Here is a 26,747-nt window from a genome sequence, read left to right as displayed (position 1 = left end):
GCTGCTGCCTACTACAGGACGGTGCAAGGTGAGCTAAGTGAATGGAGCCAGTACAGATGGTTTTATTTGTATGCTTTCTATGCGTTTAATCTGCACCTTCGTTGTGGGTTGTCAATTGGGATGCTTTATTGGTTCTGTTTTATCCAGCATCATTTGTTTTGATTCGTTTATCAATTGCTTTTGTGATTATGCAAACTCTCTGCAAGGTTGAATCCATTGAGAATTCACCGCTTTGCAGTTTTATTGATCACTTGGTATATGTAGACTTCTGGACAGCAAAAGTTGCTTACAAGATATATTTACCTGATACGGAATGAAATTGCATGTGCAACGCACTGAATTGTAATCCAAAAATGTGTTATCTGCTCCAATGTGAGGACTTGAAATCCAGCTTAGAGGCACCTTTCTGCAATGTTCTGTCATGGCTAGCGGGCGCGCCTGTCGCCTCATGCTTGGATGAGCGAGTCTCTCTCCCTCGGCTCGAGACGTCGCCCTCGCTCCTCAAGGCCTGTTGCTCGTCATGTGCGCCGGAAGGTTGCCCAAACCAAGTCGAAGCAGACCTGACGAGGTATGGTGGGGTGGGGCAGGGCTAGACGGGAGGGGAGAGGGAGGAAACGGAGCAGGTCGTACGGGACGACGACGGATCGGAAGCAAAAGGGAATGCGGAGGCCCCCGCAGGGAGGGACAAGGGGAGGCGGAGGAGCCAGGACAAGGAGCCCGGTCGTATAGGGGGAGGTACCTCAGGCCCCAGGAGGACATGGCTGCAGGATGGCCACGTCGAGATGAGCCCCAGCATGCCATCTCCGCTATGAGAGGACCTCTCGCGGGCCGCCGGGGAGGCTCCCTGTGGACGCCGGAGTGCTCTCGATGTAGGCGGACGAGGAGGGCGCGGGCCCAGATAGAGAGGGAGGCATGCGTCGGGCGTCAGGGACAGGCAGGCGTAGACGTAGACTCTGAGTGAAAGGCTGACGGACGCCTTCACTTGCCCTCTGCTATAAACTGCCCCTCTTCCTTCCGCGTGCAATGCTCCAGCGCCTCCTCCATCAGGTCCTCAAGGCTGCCGTCCCATCGAGCCCTGCCTGCCTGCTCCTGCTCCGCCCCAGCGCCTGGGCCCGTCGTGACCCGCCGGTCGCGCCTCCTCCCACGCGCCCCGCCGGCCTCCTGGTCTGGGTCTGTCATGGCGGTCTGGGCGGAAGCAGCCGCCTTCTGTCGCATGTACGGCCACCTCTGGATGCCGAGCTTCCTGCATGCGGCCTTGAAGGCTGTCAGCGAGATCCCGAACGCCGCCGCCGCCTCGCTCTGGCGCATGTGGAAGTAGCTGGTGACGGTCGTGCTGTCGAGCATGACGCTGTCTCTGGTGCGGAGGTCCTCATGATGCTTTCGTCTGAGGGTGACATGGGCGAAGAGCTCGCTGTTGCCGTCGTCGTACTCGTATGGCTGGGGCTCATCATCGCTTTCATTTTCCATGCTGAATCTGTTTTCGTCCGTATCGTTCTCTGCGTATTGTTTTGCCTGATTTATTGTTTTTACCTGTGTTGATTCGAGTTTTGTTGTTTGTTCTTGAACTTGATTTGTTTGATTTTGATTTCGATGAATATTTCGTCTCGCAGCTTTGAATGTTGAACGTGCATAGCCTGTGAACGTTTGTGCTTGGTGGAGTTGAGGAGCTGATGTTGAACTTGGTTCAAGTTTTGACTGGTTGTCTGTGTCATCAAGGGTTGGAGGACTGAAGTATTGCGCATTCGTGAGACTACCAGTGACTTTATATTCCTGCTGCTCGTTGTACGAACTTCTGCTTATAGTGCAGTCGAGAAATCTTTTCCCTGATGCTCCCATGCTGCGTTGTGAAACTGTTCCGAGCATTTGTACATCGTGTGCATCGCAAGCACAGGACCACCCCACCCCACCCCCTGGACTTCCAGTCGCTTCAGTTGGGTGCTGTTGGCGAGTAGTGGTAAGTAAAGATCTGATTATAAAAAACTGAGAGCCCCCTCCACCCCGTTCCTTTTATATGACCCCCACCTCCTAGTCAGCCCTTCCTTCCTCTCGCATCCAACCTCTCATGTTCTCCGGTCCGCGCTTGCACTCACATACCTGGAATGTCCACCTGCACAGAGATGGGCCGAGTCACAGACGACTGTCGAGTCTTTCACGGAAACAAGTTTGATTCTGATTCTTTGCTGCCCTGCATTTCCAAAGGAAAACAACGAAATTGCACAGAATCCTTCGAAACAAAGATCAGATGCAATGTGACTCTCCGACTCATTTCAAAGTCACAAAGAAGGAACAAAATCATACTGCTTTTTTGACTCTCGATTGCTGACAAACGGCATTTAAACTTTTCTTTTCACATCTTGGACAATACGAACAAAATCAATCGTCCCAAGAAGTGTATGAGACGTCTACGAGGGTACGCGAGCTTGACGAGATGGGACGGAGAGCATGTACACAGACAAGGTATGAAATCAGTACATTTCAGCCTTGAACTTTTATGGATGTTTAGCAAAAAAATGCGCGCTGCAAAAAGATACCGTCAAATCCATAAAGAGCACAAACATCACAATATAACATCTCGGAACAAATCCAAAATGTGCATGGTTCATCAGCAAGCTTTGTTAAAGCTCATCCTCACAGTCTCCCCTTTGATGAAATGTGTAAAGAAACCTAGAGGCCCCTGGTCCTCCACGTCTAAACCTACCAGCCCACCGTCTTGTTAGTGTCCCTCCTTAGCGCAGGAAGGGAAAGCCATCAAACAATCCGATCGGTCCAAAAGAACTGGCAGTGTGTGAGGCCGAAAGGGAGCTGACCAGGCAAACGCGAGGGAATCAACCCCATTGTCGAAATCCTACATATCATGCAGATGTCAATACAAAGCGCAAGTGCCATCAAATTAGGGGACGGCACAGAAGGCTCGGCTTGGCCAATCGTTAATATACAACGACTCGATGTACTTGGAAAGCTGAAACCTGGTGCTAGAAAACAGTCTTCCAAGTGACGTCACTTTGATGAAATCCAACGTCGCTTGAGTGAAAGGCTGACGGACACCTTCACTTGCCCTCTGCTATAAACTGCCCCTCTTCCTTCCGCGTGCAATGCTCCAGCGCCTCCTCCATCAGGTCCTCAAGGCTGCCGTCCCATCGAGCCCTGCCTGCCTGCTCCTGCTCCGCCCCAGCGCCTGGGCCCGTCGTGACCCGCCGGTCGCGCCTCCTCCCACGCGCCCCGCCGGCCTCCTGGTCTGGGTCTGTCTTGGCGGTCTGGGCGGAAGCAGCCGCCTTCTGTCGCATGTACGGCCACCTCTGGATGCCGAGCTTCCTGCATGCGGCCTTGAAGGCCGTCAGCGAGATCCCGAACGCCGCCGCCGCCTCGCTCTGGCGCATGTGGAAGTAGCTGGTGACGGTCGTGCTGTCGAGCATGACGCTGTCTCTGGTGCGGAGGTCCTCATGATGCTTTCGTCTGAGGGTGACATGGGCGAAGAGCTCGCTGTTGCCGTCGTCGTACTCGTATTGCTGGGGCTCAGCATCGCTCTGGCTCTCCGTCCCCACGCCCACCCCCTCGTCCGACGACAGAGCGCTTCCGTACGCCGAGTCTTCTGAGCCCGAGCTCGATAACTTGTTTACGACATCTTGAGATCGATCAGATGGGGAGGGGCTGCTGGAGGATAGCAGCTTGCGCAAGGGTTCTGGATGTCTTGCGATGCTTTCCTTGTGCGGGGATGCGGCGGTCTCTTGCATCTCAAGGAGACGCTGTACCACTTGGCTCGAGTGAGCTTGAAACGGGTTCAACGGAAGGGCTATCGATGCGGGATGGCAAGAGCGTGCATCTCTCTGACTTGTCTCGTCGGTCTGATAGTCCCAGTCCAACATCACTTCATCTCCAGGCTTGCTGGGTGCGTATGAAGCCACGCCGGGGACAAACCAAACCGCTGGAAGGATGTTGAGAGCGTGTGGGCACAGCTCAGGGCCGGTAGTGCCGGTGTTGGGGAGCTGTTGGTGCTCGCCTTGGGCAACTACTCGCGTCGCTCGCCTGATATCAGCCGTGGGAGGGCTCGGAACGCACTTAGGCTTCATGGATGGACGATGTGTGATTGATTTTGTTCGACCATCGATCTTTGGCCTGGAAATCCAGTAGGTAAAAGCACTTGTTGTCTCATGGGTCAGGCAATGTGGGAGCTTTTGGCGACTACTTAGCTCTTCTGTTCTCGTCTTGTCTTGGCTTTGTTCGTGTTTCACGCCTTTCTTCACTGTTGCTGGCATAGCTTCAAAACTGGCGCATAGATCGAAATTTTGCAACCCCCACCCCTCCTTGAACCCTTTTTTTTAACACCAAAAAAAGAAGAAATTTTTTTTTCCTTCCCTGGCCAACACTCGTTGCGACCAGGCAGCCTCATGCAACAAAGTGAGACCATCGAGTCAAGTATGCAGTAAAACCCTCATCTTGCCTTGTAGTCTGTAAAGGTGGCCAAAATCTCTCTTGTTGACTTGCTGGACAACCTCAGGTGCACCCGAAGTCTCGAAAACGAATCTTCGTTGCTACTTGAGCACTATAATAATCCTAATCCTCGATAACACTGAAGTGCCCAGAGCATATCAGGATCATCCAATTAGAAACATCATGGGCAGTATTCAGCACTGTGCCATGAATCAAAATGTCAATATTGTAATGAAACAACAAATCGATTGTGTTTAACAAGAATTCGAATTGCAAAAGTTGAAAACAAGACAAGATGAAAATCAGCCACTGTCATCATCCTATGCTCTTGCACCATCAAGCGTCGCTTCCGCCCCTGGAACGTGCAGGCCAAGACCCTCCGCACGAGCGCGCTCGACTTAGCAGCGCAGCTCCGACGCCTAGACAAGAGGAGCTACGTGTGCCTCGACTACAACGAGATCGCGACCGGCAAGGGGGTCGAGGCGCTGGACGAGCTGCTCTACGACGGGCATGCGCCGGCGTCGGGCAGTCTCGGGCGGTCTATACAGGGAGCGCTGAGGCGGCCGAGACAAGCGCCGTCGCCCAGGACGTGCGCGAGCTTCGTGTGCGAGGCGCCGTCAGAGGGACGGAGGTACAGGATGTCGGAGAGGCATTGCGCGGACGCCAAGGAGCTACACGACGCGCTAGAGGAGCTGAGACGGGCTTGCCCGAACAAGGTCGAAGCAGACCTGACGAGGTATGGTGGGGTGGGGCAGGGCTAGACGGGAGGGGGGAGGGAGGAAACGGAGCAGGTCGTACGGGACGACGACGGATCGGAAGCAAAAGGGTATGCGGAGGCCCCCGCAGGGAGGGACAAGGGGAGGCGGAGGAGCCAGGACAAGCAGCCCGGTCGTATAGGGGGAGGTACCTCAGGCCCCAGGAGGACATGGCTGCAGGATGGCCACGTCGAGATGAGCCCCAGCATGCCATCGCCGCGCTGAGAGGACCTCTCGCGGGCCGCCGGGGAGGCTCCCTGTGGACTCCGGAGTGCTCTCGATGTAGGCGGACGAGGAGGGCGCGGGCCCAGATAGAGAGGGAGGCATGCGTCGGGCGTCAGGGACAGGCAGGCGTAGACGTAGACTCTGAGTGAAAGGCTGACGGACGCCTTCACTTGCCCTCTGCTATAAACTGCCCCTCTTCCTTCCGCGTGCAATGCTCCAGCGCCTCCTCCATCAGGTCCTCAAGGCTGCCGTCCCATCGAGCCCTGCCTGCCTGCTCCTGCTCCGCCCCAGCGCCTGGGCCCGTCGTGACCCGCCGGTCGCGCCTCCTCCCACGCGCCCCGCCGGCCTCCTGGTCTGGGTCTGTCATGGCGGTCTGGGCGGAAGCAGCCGCCTTCTGTCGCATGTACGGCCACCTCTGGATGCCGAGCTTCCTGCATGCGGCCTTGAAGGCCGTCAGCGAGATCCCGAACGCCGCCGCCGCCTCGCTCTGGCGCATGTGGAAGTAGCTGGTGACGGTCGTGCTGTCGAGCATGACGCTGTCTCTGGTGCGGAGGTCCTCATGATGCTTTCGTCTGAGGGTGACATGGGCGAAGAGCTCGCTGTTGCCGTCGTCGTACTCGTATGGCTGGGGCTCAGCATCGCTCTGGCTCTCCGTCCCCACGCCCACCCCCTCGTCCGACGACAGAGCGCTTCCGTACGCCGAGTCTTCTGAGCCCGAGCTCGATGCCGAGGAGTCGAAGCCTTCGCTCAAGGTCAGGGAAAGGGGCTTGGTGAATGAGAGAGAGAGCTGTCCTCGTCTGTCTGCAGCTTGTCGGGGAGCGATGGCATGAGTCGCACATCGGTGGCTAGTTGTGTTGTCATTGTCGGTGGATGGCAGCGTCTTGAGTGGTTGAAGCAGCTTTCTGAAATTCCCTGAAGTTTGGTTTGTGCTTGGTGTTCTGAAAGCTCCTTTGGGCTGCTCTTCTCTACCTGTTTGCTGTTGTTAGCTTGCTTGCATTCGCTCTTGTGTCTCTCTGACGGCAAAGTTTGCCATGGCGTCAGCTCCACCACCCCCACCCCCTGTCCTGACAGTCGCTTTGGCTTTCAACACAGTCAGTTCACGCCCAGCAACCTGCGAAGGGCGAGGATCGATCTTGAGGCGGGAGAGCAGCCAGGGCGGGGAGGGTGGGAGGATCGATGTTGAGGGAGGCCAGCACCAGGGCGGGGAAAGAGGCTCTGCCAGTGATCGTATCGCTGGTTGAGCCCGAAAGGAGGTAGGAAATTGAGTACAAGGATACAGCTGCTGCCTACTACAGGACGGTGCAAGGTGAGCTAAGTGAATGGAGCCAGTACAGATGGTTTTATTTGTATGCTTTCTATGCGTTTAATCTGCACCTTCGTTGTGGGTTGTCAATTGGGATGCTTTATTGGTTCTGTTTTATCCAGCATCATTTGTTTTGATTCGTTTATCAATTGCTTTTGTGATTATGCAAACTCTCTGCAAGGTTGAATCCATTGAGAATTCACCGCTTTGCAGTTTTATTGATCACTTGGTATATGTAGACTTCTGGACAGCAAAAGTTGCTTACAAGATATATTTACCTGATACGGAATGAAATTGCATGTGCAACGCACTGAATTGTAATCCAAAAATGTGTTATCTGCTCCAATGTGAGGACTTGAAATCCAGCTTAGAGGCACCTTTCTGCAATGTTCTGTCATGGCTAGCGGGCGCGCCTGTCGCCTCATGCTTGGATGAGCGAGTCTCTCTCTCTCGGCTCGAGACGTCGCGCTCGCTCCTCAAGGCCTGTTGCTCGTCATGTGCGCCGGAGGGAGGATAGATGAAGCGCTGGATGAAGCAGCTGCGGGGACATGTGGGAGGCTGCGAGTCTTGGGTCATCAACGAGTCCATGTCACACGGGTCATCAGAAGGCCGAAGGAGAGAGAGAGGAACAGGACAGGAGGATAGTATGTCAGAGGGACAAGAGGAAATCTTCTTCAATCGCTTCTCTGCATACGACCGTAGCTTTTACCCTGAAAAATATCCTACTCCCAGGTTCGCAGGATTTATGCAAACTTTTGAAATAGCCCTCTCGGGACGACGGCAGCAAGCAGTCATCAGCCGGCATGGAGAGCGTGGAGGAGAAGCATCAAGGACGCAACTATGCGCTTCAAGCGGAAGGCTAGAGGGAGACATCAAAGGCAGACATGGAGAAGCAAGAGGCTGAGCAGACAGGACGAGAGAGCTGCGTGCTGACGAGATGCGAGGTCATGCTCGCAATGAATGATGAAGGGAGAGAGTGCCGACGAGTACGCTATGGTGATAGGTTTCTACAAGAAGTGTACGAGACGTCTACGAGGGTACGCGAGCTTGACGAGATGGGACGGAGAGCATGTACACAGGAATTCAGAAAAAGTTGTATGTTGCTAGGAGCAAAGGTAGCAAGTGGGTTTGGGAGGCAGGTGGCAAGTACGATTTTCTTCTTGTTGCCAGTTGAGAGCTGTAGAACGCAAAGTCAAGTAGACCGAGCGAATAATAATGGCATCTTGTATGTCTTTCTTCTCGTCATGACCACCCTCACTGTGTTCTTGCATCCCTTCCTCCTCCTGCTTGCGGGCGACTCCCGTATCTCATCGGCGCAATGCCCCCTGCACCCTTTGGAGCGACTACCCTTGCTTTCGGGGGATTACCACCCCTCGTGTTTATTCCCACTGCCAGGCTGAACGCCCACTTGCTGTCCTCCTTCCCCTGTGGAACCATCACCTCTACACAGCAAGCAGTCCATGTCAACCCTCTGTCCTTCTACTTCCCCTTCGCAGCTCTAGGGTAACCAACGGACCGAATCCTTCCAAGTACCATTTCCCTCTTGGATGATATATATCATACATTACAACAAGAAAGAGAAAGAATACTATCCTAGGGAGAAAGGATAGAATGTCGAAAAAAACAAAACGATTGGATATACCAAGGATAGAAGATTCTCCGAAGAAAATACTGGCAGTTGTCATGATTTCTCAAACCCCAAACCAAAGATAAAAACAGGAACAACAGTTTGATATCCTGCAGCAAAAAATCTTCGACGCAGCAACAACGACTGCCATGCCAAGACAAGGACTGGCAGATCATCTGGACACACGCTCCTGCTCAGATGGACGGAGACTTCGATAAGCTTGGTCACGTCCTCTACCTGGCTGGCAAAGACTCTCGAGGTGGTCGTGCTGTTCCGAGACGCTCTCAGCATCCTATGCTCTTGCACCATCAAGCGTCGCTTCCGCCCCTGGAACGTGCAGGCCAAGACCCTCCGCACGAGCGCGCTCGACTTAGCAGCGCAGCTCCGACGCCTAGACAAGAGGAGCTACGTGTGCCTCGACTACAACGAGATCGCGACCGGCAAGGGGGTCGAGGCGCTGGACGAGCTGCTTTACGACGGGCATGCGCCGGCGTCGGGCAGTCTCGGGCGGTCTATACAGGGAGCGCTGAGGCGGCCGAGACAAGCGCCGTCGCCCAGGACGTGCGCGAGCTTCGTGTGCGAGGCGCCGTCAGAGGGACGGAGGTACAGGATGTCGGAGAGGCATTGCGCGGACGCCAAGGAGCTACACGACGCGCTAGAGGAGCTGAGACGGGCTTGCCCGAACAAGGTCGAAGCAGACCTGACGAGGTATGGTGGGGAGGGGCAGGGCTAGACGGGAGGGGGGAGGGAGGAAACGGAGCAGGTCGTACGGGACGACGACGGATCGGAAGCAAAAGGGTATGCGGAGGCCCCCGCAGGGAGGGACAAGGGGAGGCGGAGGAGCCAGGACAAGCAGCCCGGTCGTATAGGGGGAGGTACCTCAGGCCCCAGGAGGACATGGCTGCAGGATGGCCACGTCGAGATGAGCCCCAGCATGCCATCGCCGCGCTGAGAGGACCTCTCGCGGGCCGCCGGGGAGGCTCCCTGTGGACTCCGGAGTGCTCTCGATGTAGGCGGACGAGGAGGGCGCGGGCCCAGATAGAGAGGGAGGCATGCGTCGGGCGTCAGGGACAGGCAGGCGTAGACGTAGACTCTGAGTGAAAGGCTGACGGACGCCTTCACTTGCCCTCTGCTATAAACTGCCCCTCTTCCTTCCGGGTGCAATGCTCCAGCGCCTCCTCCATCAGGTCCTCAAGGCTGCCGTCCCATCGAGCCCTGCCTGCCTGCTCCTGCTCCGCCCCAGCGCCTGGGCCCGTCGTGACCCGCCGGTCGCGCCTCCTCCCACGCGCCCCGCCGGCCTCCTGGTCTGGGTCTGTCATGGCGGTCTGGGCGGAAGCAGCCGCCTTCTGTCGCATGTACGGCCACCTCTGGATGCCGAGCTTCCTGCATGCGGCCTTGAAGGCCGTCAGCGAGATCCCGAACGCCGCCGCCGCCTCGCTCTGGCGCATGTGGAAGTAGCTGGTGACGGTCGTGCTGTCGAGCATGACGCTGTCTCTGGTGCGGAGGTCCTCATGATGCTTTCGTCTGAGGGTGACATGGGCGAAGAGCTCGCTGTTGCCGTCGTCGTACTCGTATGGCTGGGGCTCAGCATCGCTCTGGCTCTCCGTCCCCACGCCCACCCCCTCGTCCGACGACAGAGCGCTTCCGTACGCCGAGTCTTCTGAGCCCGAGCTCGATAACTTGTTTACGACATCTTGAGATCGATCAGATGGGGAGGGGCTGCTGGAGGATAGCAGCTTGCGCAAGGGTTCTGGATGTCTTGCGATGCTTTCCTTGTGCGGGGATGTGGCTGTCTCTTGCATCTCAAGGAGACGCTGTACCACTTGGCTCGAGTGAGCTTGAAACGGGTTCAACGGAAGGGCTATCGATGCGGGATGGCAAGAGCGTGCATCTCTCTGACTTGTCTCGTCGGTCTGATAGTCCCAGTCCAACATCACTTCATCTCCAGGCTTGCTGGGTGCGTATGAAGCCACGCCGGGGACAAACCAAACCGCTGGAAGGATGTTGAGAGCGTGTGGGCACAGCTCAGGGCCGGTAGTGCCGGTGTTGGGGAGCTGTTGGTGCTCGCCTTGGGCAACTACTCGCGTCGCTCGCCTGATATCAGGTCTCCTTGTCTTCGCTCTTTGGCTTTTTCCCTCCTTGGTCTTCCTCCATGCCATTATTGCTTGCTGTTCAGTTAAAAAGATGGAAAGCCCCCACCACCCCTGTCAGCGCCAACCTCTAGTACCCCTACTTCCCCCACCCGACCCAATTAATCAGGCGCATCTCGATGTGTAAAAGAAAGAAAGAAAAAAGGGCCAACAAGGCCTGGCTTATGCCGGAGAAAGTCGGCCTCATGCCTCTCACGCTGCTGCTGGTCATCGTGTGAGGCCTTCAACATGTGACATCAGCTTCAACATGTGACATCAGCTTCAACATGTGACATCAGCTTCAACATGTGACATCAGCTTCAACATGTGACATCAGCTTCAACATGTGACATCAGCTTCAACATGTGACATCAGCTTCAACATGTGACATCAGCTTCAACATGTGACATCAGCTTCAACATGTGACATCAGCTTCAACATGTGACATCAGCTTCAACATGTGACATCAGCTTCAACATGTGACATCAGCTTCAACATGTGACATCAGCTTCAACATGTGACATCAGCTTCAACATGTGGCATCAGCTTTGAAGCTCCGAGATCCCTTCTTGGGATCATCGGGACCAGCTTTCTGCTCGCCCTGACAAGTAGCTCACTGGCCGGTCACGGAGGCTTAATGGAGCCAACAGCATGCTGTATATCCTCAAACGAACTGAATAGAGACCCTTCTAGGAGTCTTGCCTTCTACAGGACGGTAATCCAAATAATCAGTCCGCATGCATCGATTTGTACTTCTACGATCAGAATCATTGTAATGCTGCAACTTCAAGATGGAAGGATCGGTTGAAAACATAATTGACTCTGATGCGTCTGTGCAATTAATTTGAACCAACAGAAGGAAAAAGTAGAGAAAAAAGTGGAGAACTGAGCGAGATTCGTGTAGGGAAAATGACTGGGATGGAAGATAATGAGAAAGTCAGGGGAAGAGAAAGATTGTAAAGCGATAGAGTTGCGGAGTGAAAGAGAAGTCACGGAAGGCAAAGAACAGGAAGGGGTTGAACAATGGATTGAGAGTAGATGATGCGAAAAGATAAGAGTAATTGGTGGTTGGAGGATTTGGAGGTGATGGAGGTAATCCAGGAAGGAGGGAACGAGGTTGGAGACTAGGAAAATGGAGAAGAAATATCAAACAGAGCAACAACAGGGTGGAGAAACACAGAGATAGAAAGGGAAATCTAGAGCAAGAGAAAGGACAGAGAGAATGAGAGAACAGGGAAAGGGGAGAGTGAGGAGAGTAGAAGAGAAGGACAGGTGACCGAGGTGCTGACAGGAGGCAGCAGGGGAGAAAAAGTTTCTCGAAGCATGAAGCAGCAAGGGATTCGGGACTTTGTGAGCAGAGGGAGGAGGCAAACAAAAGAGTCAAGAGAGAAAGAGAGTTAGAGACGAAGAGAGGGAGGGAGGGAGGAAGGGAGGGAGAGAGGGAGGGAGGAAGGGAGGGAGAGAGGGAGGGAGGAAGGGAGGGAGAGAGGGAGGGAGGAAGGGAGGGAGAGAGGGAGGGAAGGAAGGAGGGAGAGAGGGAGGGAAGGAGGGAGGGAAGGAGGGAGCGAGGGAGTCAGAAAGAGAGAGGGAGACGAGCATGCGAGCGAGGGTGAGAGAGGGAGGGAGCGAGGGAGTGAGGGAGAGAAAGAGAGGGTGAGAGGGAGCAAGGGTGTTAGGGAGAGATAGAAAGAAAACATTGGCAGTCAGTCAGTCAGTCAGTCAGTCAGTCAGTCAGTCAGGCAGTCAGTCAGTCAGTCAGTCAGTCAGGCAGTCAGTCAGTCAGTCAGTCAGGCAGAGAGGGTGAATTCAGTGTATGCTAGATCCCGAAAGACTTGAGAGACTTGCGGTGATCGGACTGTGAGTCTATCAAGATCTCGAGGCTTTGTATTGCTGTTTATCGACACGATGGACAACCTTGTCTGTCATTCTCACTTTCCGAAGGCAAAACTGACTTTACGATTGTGAAGCGCCGTGCTGACAAAATCCCAACAGAAACGTTTCATGGAACAATTGTCGAAAAAACACGTTGTGACGACAACGAACTTTCTGGATTGTTTGATTTCCCCCGTCCAATACAGTTACTTCAAGGTTTTGTTTTTTGTTGTTACATTGCAATGCAACTTTTTGATGGCTGGTCGACACAAATTGAGATGCACGTACGTACATATGCCATCATGTGTGTGTTCCCCTTGCCCCTTTTTTGCGATTGTGGGGGCTTACTTTCTGTTCTAGTCTGACATCTGACAGCCTCGCTTGTTTGATCAGACTCTGACAAGCTTGCAAAAGCATTTCTGCCTCTGAACTGAAAGGTTCTACACTCTCGGTGCATGAATTGCAAAGCGCCATGTCAGAGTTTCCTCTGATGCGCGCAAGGGACGAGGGGGAAGAGAACATAGATAGCTGACCCAGACTGATAGACAGAGAACATAGATAGCTGACCCAGACTGATAGACAGAGACTGCTAGGCAGAGACGGATAGTGACAGGAGAGACTGATAGTGACAGGAGAGACTGATACATAGTATCAGACCAGATTGCGGTATGCGAGGAAACCTTGACCGCGAGTAGGTGAGAGACTCCTCTAGCCTCCTCTACTCTCCTGAGCTGAGAGACTATGTCTTGTCTTCCTCTGAGTTTTAAAGTTGAGTAAATTGCACTAGGGGGCAGGGCCTTCAACCTGCCATATTGCTGCCCTACCCTCATTCCCTTGCCCTCCCCTCTCCTCCTCCTTTCCCTCCAAGTGAGGAGTCCGAAGCAAGGCAGGAGAGTCCAGAAGACTTGATGCATACATCTGCTTCTGCTCCATGCTCCCTCCCCTCTCCGCTCTGATTGAGGTTACTACCGTCAGAACTATCCAACGCCCTCCAGGATGATGTTGATGGTGAGTTTGTAGACCGATGGAGCAGCAGCAGAGAATCCGAACTAGGCTGCAAGAGCTTGCTGGCACCTTGACAAGAGTCGACAACGACGTTGTCGGCAGATCGTCACATGCTGTGATCAAATTTCAACCAGACATTGCGACGAATTTCTGGGACAAGAAACATGTACATGAGCAGCAGCGGTCGATGAGGGAGGTTGGCGAAAGGAAAGTTACAGTTGGTTGGGTTAGGAGTAGGTCAACCCTCGACCAGGCAGCGAGCGTGATCGAAGCAGCTTTCCGTGGGATGAGAGAGAGAAGAAGCCTCAGGAACGACAAGCTGGTGACTTGATCTCTCAGTGATATAACTCCCTTACTTGCATTTGCAGCGAAATCAACATGTTGTCAGGTCTCAGGCTGCTAGAAGCGTACAAACCTGGTGGAGGAAGAAGATTTCTGCTAGGATGCTTGTCGAAACAGATTCCATAAAACGACTGAATGCGATGAGCTTAGTTGGAGAATTCTTGAAGAGGTTCAGCTTGAGAAGAGCCTTTTTGAAAGACTTCCTTGCGCGAGAGCAAGCTGCCATACGCGTGCAAACAATCTTCAGATCAAATAGAATAAGAAAACTTGCACATCTTTTCCAGACTAAGAAGAAAAGTGAAGCATGCATCAAGATTCAACGAACATGGAGAGAATATAGACTGTGGATCGAACTGATGCAAGAAGAGGAAGAGAATGTGGTCAAGCAAGCCCTTCTTTTTAAGAGGCGATATATGAAAGATCTTGTAACGAATTTCTCAAAGCGCAAGCTCGTTGCAGAGATAAGAAGTAGTCTACTGGAGGAGTTTCATGAGTCAACGACAGTCATGGGGCGAAAAAGGATACTCGAAAACGAGAGGTTGACACGACAACGAGGCAAAAGTGATCTCACATTTACTGAATCTGAAGTCCTCAACATGCATGCGGAAAAACAAGATTCCAATGAGGTGGATCTTAAACTGCAAGAGTTTGTGCTGCGAAAGCACCAGACTCTTGATTTCTCAGGTCTAACCTTTGATTCTTGTGTTGCACATTGACGTTGCACTTAGATTTGAAAGTGAAACTCTCAAAGCTCCCTCATGGTCTCCAGACAAAAATTGATGAATTCACTTCTGTCACAAGCCTTAACATTTCGTGCAATCAGATTTCTGGTCTTCCGTTACAATTCTTCAACCTGACCAATCTTACAGTGCTCAAGTCTCATCAAAACCAACTCAAAAATCTCTTGCCTGAAATATACAAGCTCAGGCAGTTGGAGATTCTTTGGCTTCATCAGAACAAGTTGCGCTCTCTCCCTTCAACTATCGGTCAGCTTGATCGTGTTCGACAAATGACTCTAGAAGATAATATGTTGGAGGCACTGCCAACCCACTTCATTTTCTTGACTTCTTTGAAAGAAATCCGACTGCAGAATAATCCTTATCTATCCCCTCCCAGTGAAATTATGAGCGAATGTTACAAGAGGGGTTCTGATGGACTAGCATATTTGTTGTCATTTCTTGCAAGTTTGCATAGCATTCATTCTAATCAACTCCGATTGTGCGGCTTCAATGTACGCGAGTTCCCACATTCAGTTCTGCAGAAAAAATTCATCAAGTCAATAGATTTGTCAGACAATAAGGTAGAAGAGATACCGGACTCCATCTTTGACTTGATTGGTCTGGACGCTCTTGTACTCGATCGAAATTTGTTGAGCAGAATCCCAAAGTCCATCAAGAATGCGAGGTGGCTGAAACAAGTGTCTTTCACAGAGAACAAGATTACAGACGACGGTCTTCCCATCCAAGTCTTATGTGCTTTGTCTTCACTCCAGGAGTTGAGGCTCACCGGTAACCACATCAAGAATCCTCCACCAGAGATCTTGAAGCAGAGCTTCGAAGTGATCAAGTCTTACTTGCTGACGGTGAATGCTGTTTGGAAGAGATCTCGAGTGTTGCACCTTCGATCCCTGGGGTTGAAGAGTCTGCCGCGCGCCAAGGGGTTCGGAAAACTGCTCGAGTTGATTCTTGACGACAACTTGTTGAGGGATGTACCCGAATGCATACTGTCGATGCGATTGACGTCGCTTTCACTTTCGAACAACATGATCAGGTCGATCCCAGAAGACATTGCCAAGTTGTCATCCCTCCGCAGGCTCGACCTCTCAGTGAACAATCTTGAGTTTGTGCCAGCAACGATGGGTAGGCTTATCGATCTATCAAGTTTGAACCTCAGACAGAACAACATCCAAAGCCTCCCTGACACTTTCTCGGACCTGATGAACTTGCGAATTTTAGTCCTGACGTACAATCAGATATCTCAGCTTCCTCAATCATTTTCAAAAGTCTCGTCGCTTTGGGAGCTTGAACTCTCGTATAACAATCTCAGAGACGTCTCAGATTCATTTCGATCCATGGCGAGGCTCAAGAGAATTAATTTGAACTCGAATCGCTTACTAACCATTCCTAAGACATTGTCACTGTGCCTCGAACTTGAAACTCTGACTGCAACTTCAAACCAACTGAAGATCATCCCCTCAAACTTGTTGAAATTTCCTGCCATGAAGGAAATCAACTTGAGCCAGAACTTATTAGAAACGGTGCCTCCTTCTATTCAAGCCATGGTTTCCTTGAGAGTCTTGAATTTGGAGAGCAACAACCTCAAGGTCTTCGATGAGAAGATCTGCTTTCTGAACATGCTTGAAAGTGTAAATCTGTCTAGAAACTTTATACGTTGCATCCCCTCAGAAGTTCAAAGTTTGACCAACTTGACCATGCTTGACATATCTCAGAACCATCTCTCTGCAATCGCGCCTGAAATCAGATTCTTAACAAGGCTTCGACATCTACTGCTTGCAGACAATTCGCTGAAGTTTTTCCCGCCGTTTCCCCCCTGTTTTTCACCTGTTCTTGGACTCATGGAGAATCTGCGAGAGCTTGACCTTGGACGCAACCAGCTGTCAGCGCTGCCGTTGGACCTGTCGAGATGCTCCAACCTGCAGTCGATCAAGTTGCAGTCGAACCCTTGGGACCTCCATCGCGCCATGAAGAATGTCGTCGACCCGGAGCCTGGCGAGATTTCAGGAACCCTCTTCGTAAAGCTCATCAGGGGTGAAGACCTAGCGCGCATGGATGGCCTCCGAGGGCTGAGCGACCCTTTCGTGACCATTGAGATCTCCGACAAAACTTTCCGCACGCATGTGGCCCGAGGCACGTTGAATCCAGTATGGAAGCAAACCTACCTCATCGAGGTTGACCATCGCCTAGCTCATCAAGATATGCGTTTCTCCGTGTATGACTGGGACCTTGACGGCACGGATGATTTCATGGGATCTTTCCGCATCCAACTCTCCCCGCAGCAACTCGATCAGTGGAGTGTTACGGATCCGTCAGCAGAAGCCTCTTCGTGGCATGCCCTACAAGGCACTGACGACAACGGGATGCAAGCGCAGGGCAGAGTGCAGGTGGAGTTTCGGTACGTCGCGAATGACGGAGCAGTCGATACGATCCTGACATATCTCAAGAGAATTCAGCAGGGAGGTTGGTCAAGGGAAACACTGGCTAGCTCCTGAGAAGCAGAGTGACATCCACTCTTCACTGAGACTGCGCAGCCTCAGACAGTCAAGCTTCACTTTCCGAACAAACGACAAGCAAGGAAGTTAAACCTTGAACCTGCTTGTGTCTCACTGTCCTCGCATTCCTGTCTTCACTGAGACTGTACAGCCTCAGACAGTCAAGCTTCACTTTCCGAACAAACGACAAGCAAGGAAGTTAAACCTTGAACCTGCTTGTGTCTCACTGTCCTCGCATTCCTGTCTCTGTCTCTGTCTCTGTCTCTCTTCTCTGTCTCCGTCTCTCTTCTCTGCCCTCCTTTTTTCTCTCTCCTCCCCTCCCCTTCTCTTCTTCGCTGTCTCTCACACGCACTCTCCCTATCGGCTTTTAATAAAACAAAAATTCGGGTCCGAGGCCCGTTGAAGCTTCTCAACGTCTTTCCCTCTTCAGTTCATCATCGGCCCAGTCTGAGTGCTGGACCTGCTGCAGGGTCAGGCAGGAGATGAAGGCAGACGAACAAGACCTGTAGCCAGCCCAGTGGAAGTCAGATGCACTTGTAGGGATGACCGGCGTCCAAGAGCACGGTTCAGTGGTAGCCTCCGACCAGGTGGGAGCATAGCACTGTTGCAATTCAGAGACAACACGTGGAGACGAAAAAAACTTACAGGTTGAACGTACTTGTTCACATACTCCCAATTCTCCTCTGCTCCGATGTAACCCTCATCAGCAGGATGCACATAAGTAGCCTCCAGTGATTGTCTCAGGTGATGGAAGGATTGGATCAACTGGAACATTTCCTGAGAGGAAATCATCAGGCCCAGAGCAGTCAAGAAAAGTGATCATGATTTAAATCGGAAGGTTGTCTCCTCCTTGTTATGACATTAGACAAGCAGCTTAGGCAGATTCAAACACAACGCAAACTCCTTTCTTGACTTCCAGCAAACTGTCCTGCAGCAGAATGATCTTTTTGCTAAGGTCTCACATCCCTTCTCAAAAGTGAAACAAAAATATGCCTTCGTTAAGCCTACATCAAATGTAATGTTTTAGGCAGCTCAACAGTCTTCCTGTAGATCGAAGTTGTGAGTTTGGACCGCAGACTCACGGAGCACCCGTGTGTTCTCTCACTATCATGCTGCTGTCAACTAGTTATGAGATGATCGTATCTGCTGCGTCTTTAGCTCATCTCGACTTCCCTTGACCTCTGGTGTTGTGTTAGGGGTAGTGTCCAACCTTCGCTTTCTTCTCCACAACACCATCTCTGCTACTCAAGTGCTAACTGTAGAAGCAGAATCTTCTCATCCCATCTAGTTCCTGCCTTCAACCTCTTCTGCTTCACCTGTAACTTCTTTCTCACTCCGTCTCAACCGCTCATCGCACCGGTGCGCCATCCCCCCAAAATAGAGGTTGCTACCCACCCCCTACTTTTACTGCAATTTACCCCCTGGAGTAGCAGTTGAGTTTTGCAATGGCGGAAATGTTCAAGTGCGTAGTAACAGACGCAGTCGCAGGTCAGAGTTGTGGTGCAATCACAGCCAAAGAAAGAAATTCAGACCAATCCAAGTAAATTTTTTTTGTATTTGTCGTGATGCTAATCTAAAATAAATACCTTGCAAATCATACAAGCCTTTGTAATGCTTCGAAATATCATCCAATCCATCACCGCCGGGCAAGTTTTCTGGGCCATAACTGTGGAAGTTGTTGGCTCAGGGTTTCATCAAATTCAAGATCATCATCAATGCGACGTTTTCTTTGGAATTCAGCTGGTATTTCATCCACTGCCCTTCTCAAGATTGTCTCCCGAGGTTCTTCGTTGGATTCATCAAAATCAGGATCATCAGCTGAAAGTAGGTTGCTGTTAACTTGTTCAGAATCAAACACTTTGCTTGAATAGAGTGCAATCTGCTGCTTGAGCAAGTGCGTCATCTGCGAACTATCGATGTACGGCCCCTGTCTCATCACCCATTCCAAACATTCACGCAAGCTGTCCCTTGCCCTACCGAGAAATCAGATTATTATGCTGCAAGTCAAATTGTGATCTACGTACCCTCTGTTGTACGATCGGTTCATTTCCATTTCACCTTCACGGTACAAGGCAGTTACGGCATTCGCTGCAAGGGCAAAATGCGAGCGATCGGGGGAACGATACAGTCTTGTGACGGAAGAAGCCGCATGAGTAAAGAGTTCTTTAGCGTGTCCGCCTTGATTGTTCGGTGTCTGCAAGGGAGAATGTGGTGTAAACTGCCCTGTTCTGACATTGTTGTTGTTCATTTCCTTTCGCTGATGTAATCTGTTTCAAGAGTCTTGGAAGGTCTTGTGAGTGTCTCAGACCTGCACATTGAATCAACTTCATGCTTCTTGCTTAGACCATCATGGCATCATTCCCTATAAACAAACTCCATCTGTTGTACTTGTGATGGACTACAACATATCAAAACAATTTCACAAGTACGAGCCCACTAAATTCACACAATATCGCACAGAATAACATATCTAAGGTTTCAATCGTTTGTGTTATAGGTGTGCTGTCTAATTTGTCAAGTTGAACGCTATCATAACAATTATGCAACAGCTGGATGTTTGGAACAAATCTCAAATCATGGAGTGTTCCTGGACATGACTGTGCGAACATAACAGACAGATGTCAGAGACCCCTGCAGGAAAAGCACATATCTCAAACCAAATGAGAAGGAGTAAAAGAATGAGCTCATCTGATCCACCGCGTTCACTACATGCCTAAGCAGCTACTTTCATGTGAGAGCATTGATGATGGCAACTTCGCTTCCCCGTGCCAAGCCATTGAATGTGAGGGGAGAGATGCTGTGGGAAGGGTAGGTGGTACCTTTCTCATAGAACGGGAGGGGTAGATAAAATGAAACAAGAAGTCGAAATGGGGGGTAGGACGATAATGATATGCAATGGGGGGTAGTGTCTCGCTGAGAAATCACATGCAGAAGGGGTGGGTTTACCATTGTTCCTGGAGGGAAACCACGGTAGGGTAGGAGCCAAGAAAATGATGTAGGGTGGTAGACTCAATTACTACCGGTGGTCCCATTGAACTCATATAGTAAAAAGGGTAGGGTGGTACACACCGAGAAACTGCCGGTGGAGAAAGAAAGGAGTTCGAAAGGTTTCTGGGGGGTGGGTCGCGTGCGTGGGTGTTGTTGGAAGGTAGGGTGGTGTCATCCGACGTCCATTGGGCTAGAGGCTGCTAGGGGTGATGGGGTAGCATAGTATAGTAGTGGTAGTATTACAACAAGGTCCATGTACCCCCCATATCCAGCGCATATCCTTTCTCTCGATACCACCCCACCTTGTTCACCCCTGTTTCCGTAAAGTACTGAGTTTTAACTTAACTTTGAGTAAAGATGTGACGGTCAAGTCTTGGATATCTTTACTCAAAGTTAAGTTAAAACTCAGTACGAGGACAATCAGGACTCCCCGCCGCGAGAGCCGGGCCGGCCGGCCCTCGGGGCCGCCCGCCAGGCCGTCTTTGCCTCAGTGGCAAGGCGCCCCCCCCGATCAGTACTGTGTCGGACTCCCGGGCCCCGGGGACGGAGTCCTGCGGCGGGCCGCAGTGCCAGTGCGCGCGGCTCCGACGCCGCAGTGGCACGGCCCGGTGATCACTGCGACTCCCGGTGACCCGCCGGGCGGCCCGGCCGCCGGCCCGGCACTGCGAGTCTCCGATCCGATGATCCGAATGTCGGACTGAAGACTTCGAAGTTCAGAGAGTCGTGCAGAAACTGACGGGGTGGGTACTACTACCCACCTAGTCTTTGATCAAATGTTTTCAATATGCAAAGTGGGTAGTTCAGCGTGAGGGTGCGGATCCGAAGGTAAGTGGGGTGGGCGTGTGCGGAAGGGCTTCGATGCAGCATGCCAAGCGCAGGGTATAGAGCATAAGAGAGGAGAGGAGAGGAGAGGAGAGGAGAGGAGAGGAGAGGAGAGGAGAGGAGAGGAGAGGAGAGGAGAGGAGGAGAATACAAGATCAAGAAAACGAGATAAGAGCGAATGCTTGCAAGCCTGCAAGTATCTCCAAGTCGTCACTGAAGAGGGGAACGGTCAACAGGAAACGAGCATTCCCTTGAAACATAGAGGGTGGCAACGGCGAGCCTACTACACATACAAGTCAGACTTCAAATTTGACTGGCAAAGCGAAGTTGCACCAACCATGTCGATGTTTATGCTCTAGAGTATTGTTTTTGGCTGGTGAGACGGTTGTGTTGGCTAGATTATTCGTGAAGTTGAACGAGCACCTGAGGCATTTCCAGTCTCTGCTGCCTGTGTCTGCTCATTTTTACGTTCCATTGAGCTCCAAAACTTCAACGAGTTTGCTTTCACTGCTTAGGATGGGCAACTCGGTTTCTTCTGACCCTGGCTGTGTACAATGCTGCGAATCTCGGACGGGAGATCGCGATAGCGTCCCGGTGATGACGGTGGTTGGTAGAAATGAAAACAATAGGGATGAAAGGACAAGCAATCTGCATGGTGTGGGTCTTGTATTTCGAACCACTCGGGATGGCAAGATGATTGTTTCTAGCTTTGTCAAGGACAGCAGCGCATATGAGTGCGGGCTAGTGCGAGATGGAGGTAGGTGTTGCCCAATGTCATGTTGTTTGCTGAGCCGATTGCTTGCAAGATATTCTCTCTTCAGTTCAGGGGCAGAGCGTAGAAAGCTTGCCACTGGAAGAAATACACAAGCTGCTCCTTGGTGAGAAAGACAGCTGGGTAAGAGACATACTCTCGTCCATCCTGGTGATTTGAACTTGCAGGTGCAGATGAGATTTCTGCGACAGACAGACGCCAAGACCGCGAGGATGCGGAACTCGGGAAGCAGCGACATGTCAGAGCGCATGTTGGGACAGGGACCAGGAGATACTGTGTGGGCGAGCAGCAAGATGCGGTCCTTTGCCCCTACCTACGACACCATTCTGGTGGACCTCTGCCGAAAGACTCCTTCAAACATCCTTTCGGAAGCAGCTTCCCAAGCGCAGGAGGAGGCGATGAGCCTGAAAAACAAGTATCGATAGCGTGGGAGAGCAAGGAGACGTCGAGAACAGATCTTAATCCGTGGGTGTTAGCTGGCACATGGACATGGTTGAAGTTGATCAATCAAGAATATCAAAAAGCTTTAACAACATCTTTAATCACATATGCGAGTCTCTCACATCCCATCTAACATGTATCAGAGGTCATCGACGGTCACAACTTTCCAGGTTTAAGAAGATCGACTGCTCGAGATGGTCTCGATATCCCTACATCAACAAGCGATCAACCCTCAACAGTTTAGTTCGTGCGCATCATTGGCAAATTTCTTCTCATCAAATGCAAACCATCCACATCATCACCATCCCCTCTTTACATGGCAAACATCACCTCCAGATTCGCGCATTTTGTACGCAAGTGACCCAAATCCTCCAGTAGCATCTCTCTGTCCGACAAGAGCTCCTGCAGTGCAACTCAAAGCTGATCCTCCCCCTTCTCGCGTCTCACTCTAATCTTCTTCTGCTGTTCAAGCTCACGCACAAGCGCTGTCAAGGCCGTCTGCAGCGAGTCAGCGAGTTTCCACTTCGCCATCCACACTCTCTCTTTCACCGCCCCCATCTCCTCCCTGCTTCTGCTCCTCACCTTGCTCGCACTTTCTGCTGTTCTCTGCAAGAGAGCTTGCAGCGCTCGCACGCGACCTTCCGGCGACTTGTAAGGCTGCTCGTCGTAGCTGAGGCGGCTGCTGGGTATGTCCAGCTGACGGGTCAGCTGGTCCATGGTGAAAGCGATGGTGTGGGAGATGTCTTCGAGGACCGCGCACCTTGCAGGGGAGTGAGAGAGGAGGAGAGCGAGAGAAGAGGGGAGGGAGAGAGGTGGGGAGGGGTAGAGGATGAGAGGGGTAGAGGAGGGGAGTGAGAGAGGAGGAAGGGAGCGAGAAAGGAGGAAGAGAGCGAGAGAGGAGGGGATGGTGGCAGGATGGAGGGTCAGGCCAGCAGGCCAGCATCACCTGCTTGCAAGCTGTGCTGTGCAGACCAGCTCGTGTTCCTTGGCGACTTGCTTCCACTTGTTTCTCTCTTGCAGACAAGACTGCAGTGAAGGACGAGAACGTAGCTCTCGCAGGAGAGCGTCAGAGAGGAGGCAAGCGATGCTCGAGACCTCCGTCAAGTCCTGCAGCCCATCAGCAGCTTCCCTGCTGCCTCCGACCTCACCTGTACGAGGGATCGAGCGAACAGAGACAGCTTCTCTTTGAGCATGCTCATCTCCCTCAGTCTCACCATCAAGACTTGAAAGTTCTCTCCGTCTCCCTTGACATCTCCCTTGCGGTCGTTGAGCTTCGTTGATCTCCTTCTTGCGATCGTCGAGCTGGGAGATGCCCACTTGGAGTCCTGCTGGGCAGGAGCAGAAGGTGGTGGTGGTGGAGGAGGAACAACGGCAGGGTCTCTTAGTTCCTCCAAGTCTGTCGAGGTCGAACTCTTTCTGATCTTCAACGCCTGCAAGTGAGCGAGGAGGTCACGAGAAAGGAGAGCGTGAAAGAGCACACCTGCTGGAGCTCAGCAACAACAAGCGAGTAGGAGGAGACGACGTGTGAAGGGGCAGCGTTAAGTCGGATGGGCTGAAAAGAGGATCTTTCAATGGTGGGAACAACAAGACAAGAGAAGCGCACGGGCCGCTTGAATTGTTTCATTTGCTCTGTCGAGTTTTCCTGCTGGTGGACATTCTGGCATGTCAATCTTGTTTGACCTGTCAGCAACGACAGGTCGATCTTGTCCAGGACAAGCTCAAGCATCTTCAGCCCATGATTCACGTCCTCAGCATGAGAAAACCTTCGTCAACCCATCATCTCCTGCTTCCGCTCCATTATCTCCTCATACCATTGTTCCCTCTCCTTCTCGTGCTCGCTTCTCATCTCTCGATAGCTCGCACTTGCACGCTCAAGGTCTTGTTGCAGGTCCTCTGCCCTGTACGACCAGTCACGATACCTCGCTCCCATCCCCTCCTCCCTCCCCCGCCCAGCCTTCCATCCCTCCGCCTGTTGTTCCACCTCTGCACGTAGTTATCAACTTCTGCCTCCAGCTGCTGCAGAGCTTCTTCTGCGATTTGTCTTCTCAGCCTCTCATGCATCACGAAATCCTCCAGCTCCAGCTGCAGGTTGCTCATGGCTAATTCGCAGAACGACAACTGGCACTCTGAGTAGTGGAGCTGTTCCTCCACCATCACCATCATCAGCTCTTCCCTTGCTGCCCCTCCCCCCCCTGTCGATCCTCCTACCTCCTTCCCTGCTCCTGCCCCTGCTGCTCCTGTGCTCAGCTCTTCTCCTGTCATAGCCTGGGTGATGTGGGCGGCACTTCGTTGGTTGAAGTCCATAGGACGCGAGGAGAGGAGCAGCGACTCTCCGGTGCTCTTTCCCAGCTTCAAGAGGCCAGGAGGAGTGGAGGGGAGGGTCCAGGAAGGGTCCCAGGAGGGGTCCCAGCAGCTCTGATCCGCATCCTGTGACTCGAACTTGAGGTCCAAGCTCGTGTCCCCCGCGGCCTCGCACGCGATGGCCCGATGACTCAAAGTTCTTGTCGCTCCTCTGCCTTGACTCGCAGGCACTTGCTGCCTGACACTACCTGACACAAGCAAGATCGTTGTCAGCAGAACCGCAGGCAGCGTGGGAGGGGATGCAAGACCGGTCCTTTGCAGGTGCTCATCACCGGTGCGCTCCTGCTCCTGCAAAGCCTATCAGACAGTTGGAGATCGAAACTTGTTGCATTGCCGCCACTTTCTCCATGGCATCAAAGAGTCTTTGGCGGAGACTTCGATTTTCTTCTTCCAAGTGAGAGTACATTTCATCTTTAAGTTTGCATGCGGCCTCCAACTCCTGCCTTCTAGGTCATTCCACCCATTCCCTCCTCTCCACTCTCCCCCCTCTCCTCATCCTCCTCCCCTTCCTTCCAGTCTCTTCAATCACCACTTTTCTCTTGGCATCTTGCATAACATTTCTGTTCAGCTCTTCTACTTGCTCATTGTACACATCGATATCGCCCTGCATGTCCTCCGTGTCACGTTGCAACCTCTTCATCTGCTCACCCTGACATGCTCAAGTCAGGCAAGGAAGGGAGAGGAGGAGCCATCATAGATCTGAGGCCACGAGCTTACAATCGTCCACATCTCCTCAACGACGCAGGTCACGTCCGATCGCACGCCCTCCAAGAGCTGCTCGTGTTCCCGATGGAGAAGCTGCAAGAGCTCCGCAACCTCTGACAAGTCTCCCTGCGACGAGATCGTCTCGTCAAGGATCCTCTGCGCACACTCTCTTATCCTCTTCTCAGCATCGCTCATCCTGGCAAGAGCCTCACGGAGTTCGTCTCCCTCCTTCACAACCCTCCGCATCTCCTCCCTGCTCTCTTGCTCTTGCTTCATCGACATTTTCATCCGCTCCCACGCAGCTTCCAGCTCGCCCGTCATCGTCTGCAGCTGATCGCGGAGCTCCTGACATTCCATCCGTGAAGCCCTCGCGTTCTCCTTGAGAGCCTCCTGCACATGCTGCATTCATCCTCCACACCGGTCATCCTTCTCCTGTTCACCTGTGAAGCGCTGCAAGTCTTGAGCGCAGCTTCTAAGCACTCCTCCTTCTCTGCCATCACACTCTCAAGGAACTCGATCTTAGCTGCTGCATCCTCCAGCTGCAGCACAAGGTCTGCTTGCTCGCTTTCCCGTTCCACCCTCTGCCTTCCACTCTCCTCCTCCTGTACCTTCAACGTCTCTAACTGCAATTCCATCATCTTGATCTGCTCGCCAAGTTTCTTCTTCTCAAGTCCCTTGGCCGCGATCTCTTGATACAGCGAAGCATTCGTGGCCTCGAGCTCGCACACGTCTTCCCGCAGCCGCATCCTCTCCTCGTTCCATCCGGCGCAGCCTGCTTCATAGCGGTCAACCTTGTCCTGCATCATGTCACATCGCTGTTTCGCCAGGAAGGTGGTCTGAAGGAGACTGTCCACTCTCGCTTCAACAAGTGATATGACGTCATCATACTGCACATGAGAAGCAGAAATCTCTTCCAAAGACTCTCTCTTCATCCTCTTCTTGAGAGCATCGATCTGAGCACGCAAAAGGTCGATCTCTTCATCTTTCTGTGCACTCTGCTCCCTCCACGACTCGATCGTGTCCATGTTTGATATCAGCAATCTTCGTCAAGATGTCAGAGAACGAGATGTCGAACATGAAGGCTGACTTACTTCTTGGACTTGTTCAGCTCCAGAGTCAGAGCATCTACTTTCCTGCTGGCATAGGAGGCTTCTTCCAGCTCGTGCTTGAGGCGTCTCGAGTCATTGAGAGTGGCCAAGTAGAGCTTGTTCGCTTCCTCCAGTGCGCTTGTCAGACCATCCACCTGCCCTGCTAGAATAGCCTTCTCCTGCTCGCACACCCGTAGCGATCTCTTCAATGCCTGCCAACTTTCATCATGCTGGCTGCCGTTGAAGACTCCTGGCGAGCTGCTGCTGGGGCTGTTGGCACAGAGTCTGTCACCGATGGCGGCAGTTGTCGCGCTGGGATCAGCATGATCCATCGCTCGTGTTTGCATCTTCCGAGGCCAGGGCTTCTGTGGGGTGACATCCGGGACCAGGTCAGTCCCCCCTGATGTCTCTTGGTTGCTCCCGCCTCTCCTTCCTCCTCCTCCCTCACCTCCTCCCTCCACTTCCCTCCCTCGGCCTCGCACGCCTTGTCGCATGGTGCAGTGCGCAGGACTGAAGAGTTCGGCGATCAATCAATCGGGACCGTTGATTTTCCGTTATAGATCTGTTGAGAGGGTTGATGGGGGGATGGGGGCTATAGAGTAGGTAGGGTGGGTGTCCCGCTGGTGGAGGCTGACATACTACGAAAGGGGGGGTA

General features: G+C 52.5%; 11 protein-coding genes across 11 annotated transcripts; 5 read left to right on the top strand and 6 right to left on the bottom strand.

The window, feature by feature from the left end:
- Window positions 1-978: 978 nt before the first annotated feature.
- On the bottom strand, window positions 979-1,467 carry GUITHDRAFT_108277 (hypothetical protein; the record flags this gene model as incomplete). Its single annotated transcript, XM_005832752.1, has 1 exon — window positions 979-1,467. One exon carries the CDS (start codon window positions 1,465-1,467, stop codon window positions 979-981), a length of 489 nt encoding a protein of 162 aa, XP_005832809.1.
- A 578-nt stretch (window positions 1,468-2,045) lies between these two features.
- GUITHDRAFT_152575 (hypothetical protein) lies at window positions 2,046-2,561 on the top strand. Its single transcript, XM_005832751.1, has one exon. It carries the CDS (start codon window positions 2,100-2,102, stop codon window positions 2,307-2,309), a length of 210 nt encoding a protein of 69 aa, XP_005832808.1. The 5' UTR covers window positions 2,046-2,099; the 3' UTR covers window positions 2,310-2,561.
- A 486-nt stretch (window positions 2,562-3,047) lies between these two features.
- Window positions 3,048-4,253, bottom strand: GUITHDRAFT_108276 (hypothetical protein; the record flags this gene model as incomplete). Its single annotated transcript, XM_005832750.1, has 1 exon — window positions 3,048-4,253. One exon carries the CDS (start codon window positions 4,251-4,253, stop codon window positions 3,048-3,050), a length of 1,206 nt encoding a protein of 401 aa, XP_005832807.1.
- A 358-nt stretch (window positions 4,254-4,611) lies between these two features.
- On the top strand, window positions 4,612-5,189 carry GUITHDRAFT_108275 (hypothetical protein; the record flags this gene model as incomplete). The annotated part of the gene is made up of 2 exons (XM_005832749.1): window positions 4,612-4,656; window positions 4,797-5,189. The coding sequence occupies 2 exons, from the start codon at window positions 4,612-4,614 to the stop codon at window positions 5,187-5,189; spliced, it is 438 nt and encodes a 145-aa protein (XP_005832806.1).
- A 385-nt stretch (window positions 5,190-5,574) lies between these two features.
- Window positions 5,575-7,299, bottom strand: GUITHDRAFT_108274 (hypothetical protein; the record flags this gene model as incomplete). The annotated part of the gene is made up of 2 exons (XM_005832748.1): window positions 5,575-6,149; window positions 7,089-7,299. 2 exons carry the CDS (start codon window positions 7,297-7,299, stop codon window positions 5,575-5,577), a joined length of 786 nt encoding a protein of 261 aa, XP_005832805.1.
- A 730-nt stretch (window positions 7,300-8,029) lies between these two features.
- Window positions 8,030-9,071, top strand: GUITHDRAFT_108273 (hypothetical protein; the record flags this gene model as incomplete). The annotated part of the gene is made up of 2 exons (XM_005832747.1): window positions 8,030-8,214; window positions 8,537-9,071. The coding sequence occupies 2 exons, from the start codon at window positions 8,030-8,032 to the stop codon at window positions 9,069-9,071; spliced, it is 720 nt and encodes a 239-aa protein (XP_005832804.1).
- Window positions 9,072-9,456: 385 nt separating this feature from the next.
- On the bottom strand, window positions 9,457-10,497 carry GUITHDRAFT_108272 (hypothetical protein; the record flags this gene model as incomplete). Its single annotated transcript, XM_005832746.1, has 1 exon — window positions 9,457-10,497. The coding sequence occupies one exon, from the start codon at window positions 10,495-10,497 to the stop codon at window positions 9,457-9,459; it is 1,041 nt and encodes a 346-aa protein (XP_005832803.1).
- A 3,952-nt stretch (window positions 10,498-14,449) lies between these two features.
- On the top strand, window positions 14,450-16,366 carry GUITHDRAFT_58686 (hypothetical protein; the record flags this gene model as incomplete). Its single annotated transcript, XM_005832745.1, has 2 exons — window positions 14,450-14,801; window positions 15,468-16,366. Coding segments are annotated over 2 exons (1,251 nt in total), but the record flags the coding sequence as incomplete, so codon positions are not given.
- Window positions 16,367-17,341: 975 nt separating this feature from the next.
- Window positions 17,342-17,689, bottom strand: GUITHDRAFT_108270 (hypothetical protein; the record flags this gene model as incomplete). The annotated part of the gene is made up of 3 exons (XM_005832744.1): window positions 17,342-17,375; window positions 17,419-17,516; window positions 17,561-17,689. The coding sequence occupies 3 exons, from the start codon at window positions 17,687-17,689 to the stop codon at window positions 17,342-17,344; spliced, it is 261 nt and encodes an 86-aa protein (XP_005832801.1).
- A 3,729-nt stretch (window positions 17,690-21,418) lies between these two features.
- On the top strand, window positions 21,419-21,922 carry GUITHDRAFT_138677 (hypothetical protein; the record flags this gene model as incomplete). The annotated part of the gene is made up of 3 exons (XM_005832743.1): window positions 21,419-21,482; window positions 21,532-21,620; window positions 21,665-21,922. The coding sequence occupies 3 exons, from the start codon at window positions 21,419-21,421 to the stop codon at window positions 21,920-21,922; spliced, it is 411 nt and encodes a 136-aa protein (XP_005832800.1).
- Window positions 21,923-22,250: 328 nt separating this feature from the next.
- Window positions 22,251-26,439, bottom strand: GUITHDRAFT_108268 (hypothetical protein; the record flags this gene model as incomplete). Its single annotated transcript, XM_005832742.1, has 14 exons — window positions 22,251-22,340; window positions 22,386-22,436; window positions 22,521-22,698; window positions 22,885-23,045; window positions 23,087-23,368; window positions 23,419-23,490; window positions 23,542-23,701; window positions 23,750-23,836; window positions 23,920-24,487; window positions 24,548-24,587; window positions 24,829-24,948; window positions 25,017-25,394; window positions 25,445-26,045; window positions 26,096-26,439. The coding sequence occupies 14 exons, from the start codon at window positions 26,437-26,439 to the stop codon at window positions 22,251-22,253; spliced, it is 3,132 nt and encodes a 1,043-aa protein (XP_005832799.1).
- Between the last annotated feature and the right edge of the window lie 308 nt (window positions 26,440-26,747).

Source organism: Guillardia theta, assembly GCF_000315625.1.
Source record: "Guillardia theta CCMP2712 unplaced genomic scaffold GUITHscaffold_33, whole genome shotgun sequence".
Classification (NCBI taxonomy): Eukaryota; class Cryptophyceae; order Pyrenomonadales; family Geminigeraceae; genus Guillardia; species Guillardia theta.
Note: the sequence above shows the minus strand (reverse complement) of the source record. Positions and strands in the feature narration are given on the sequence as shown.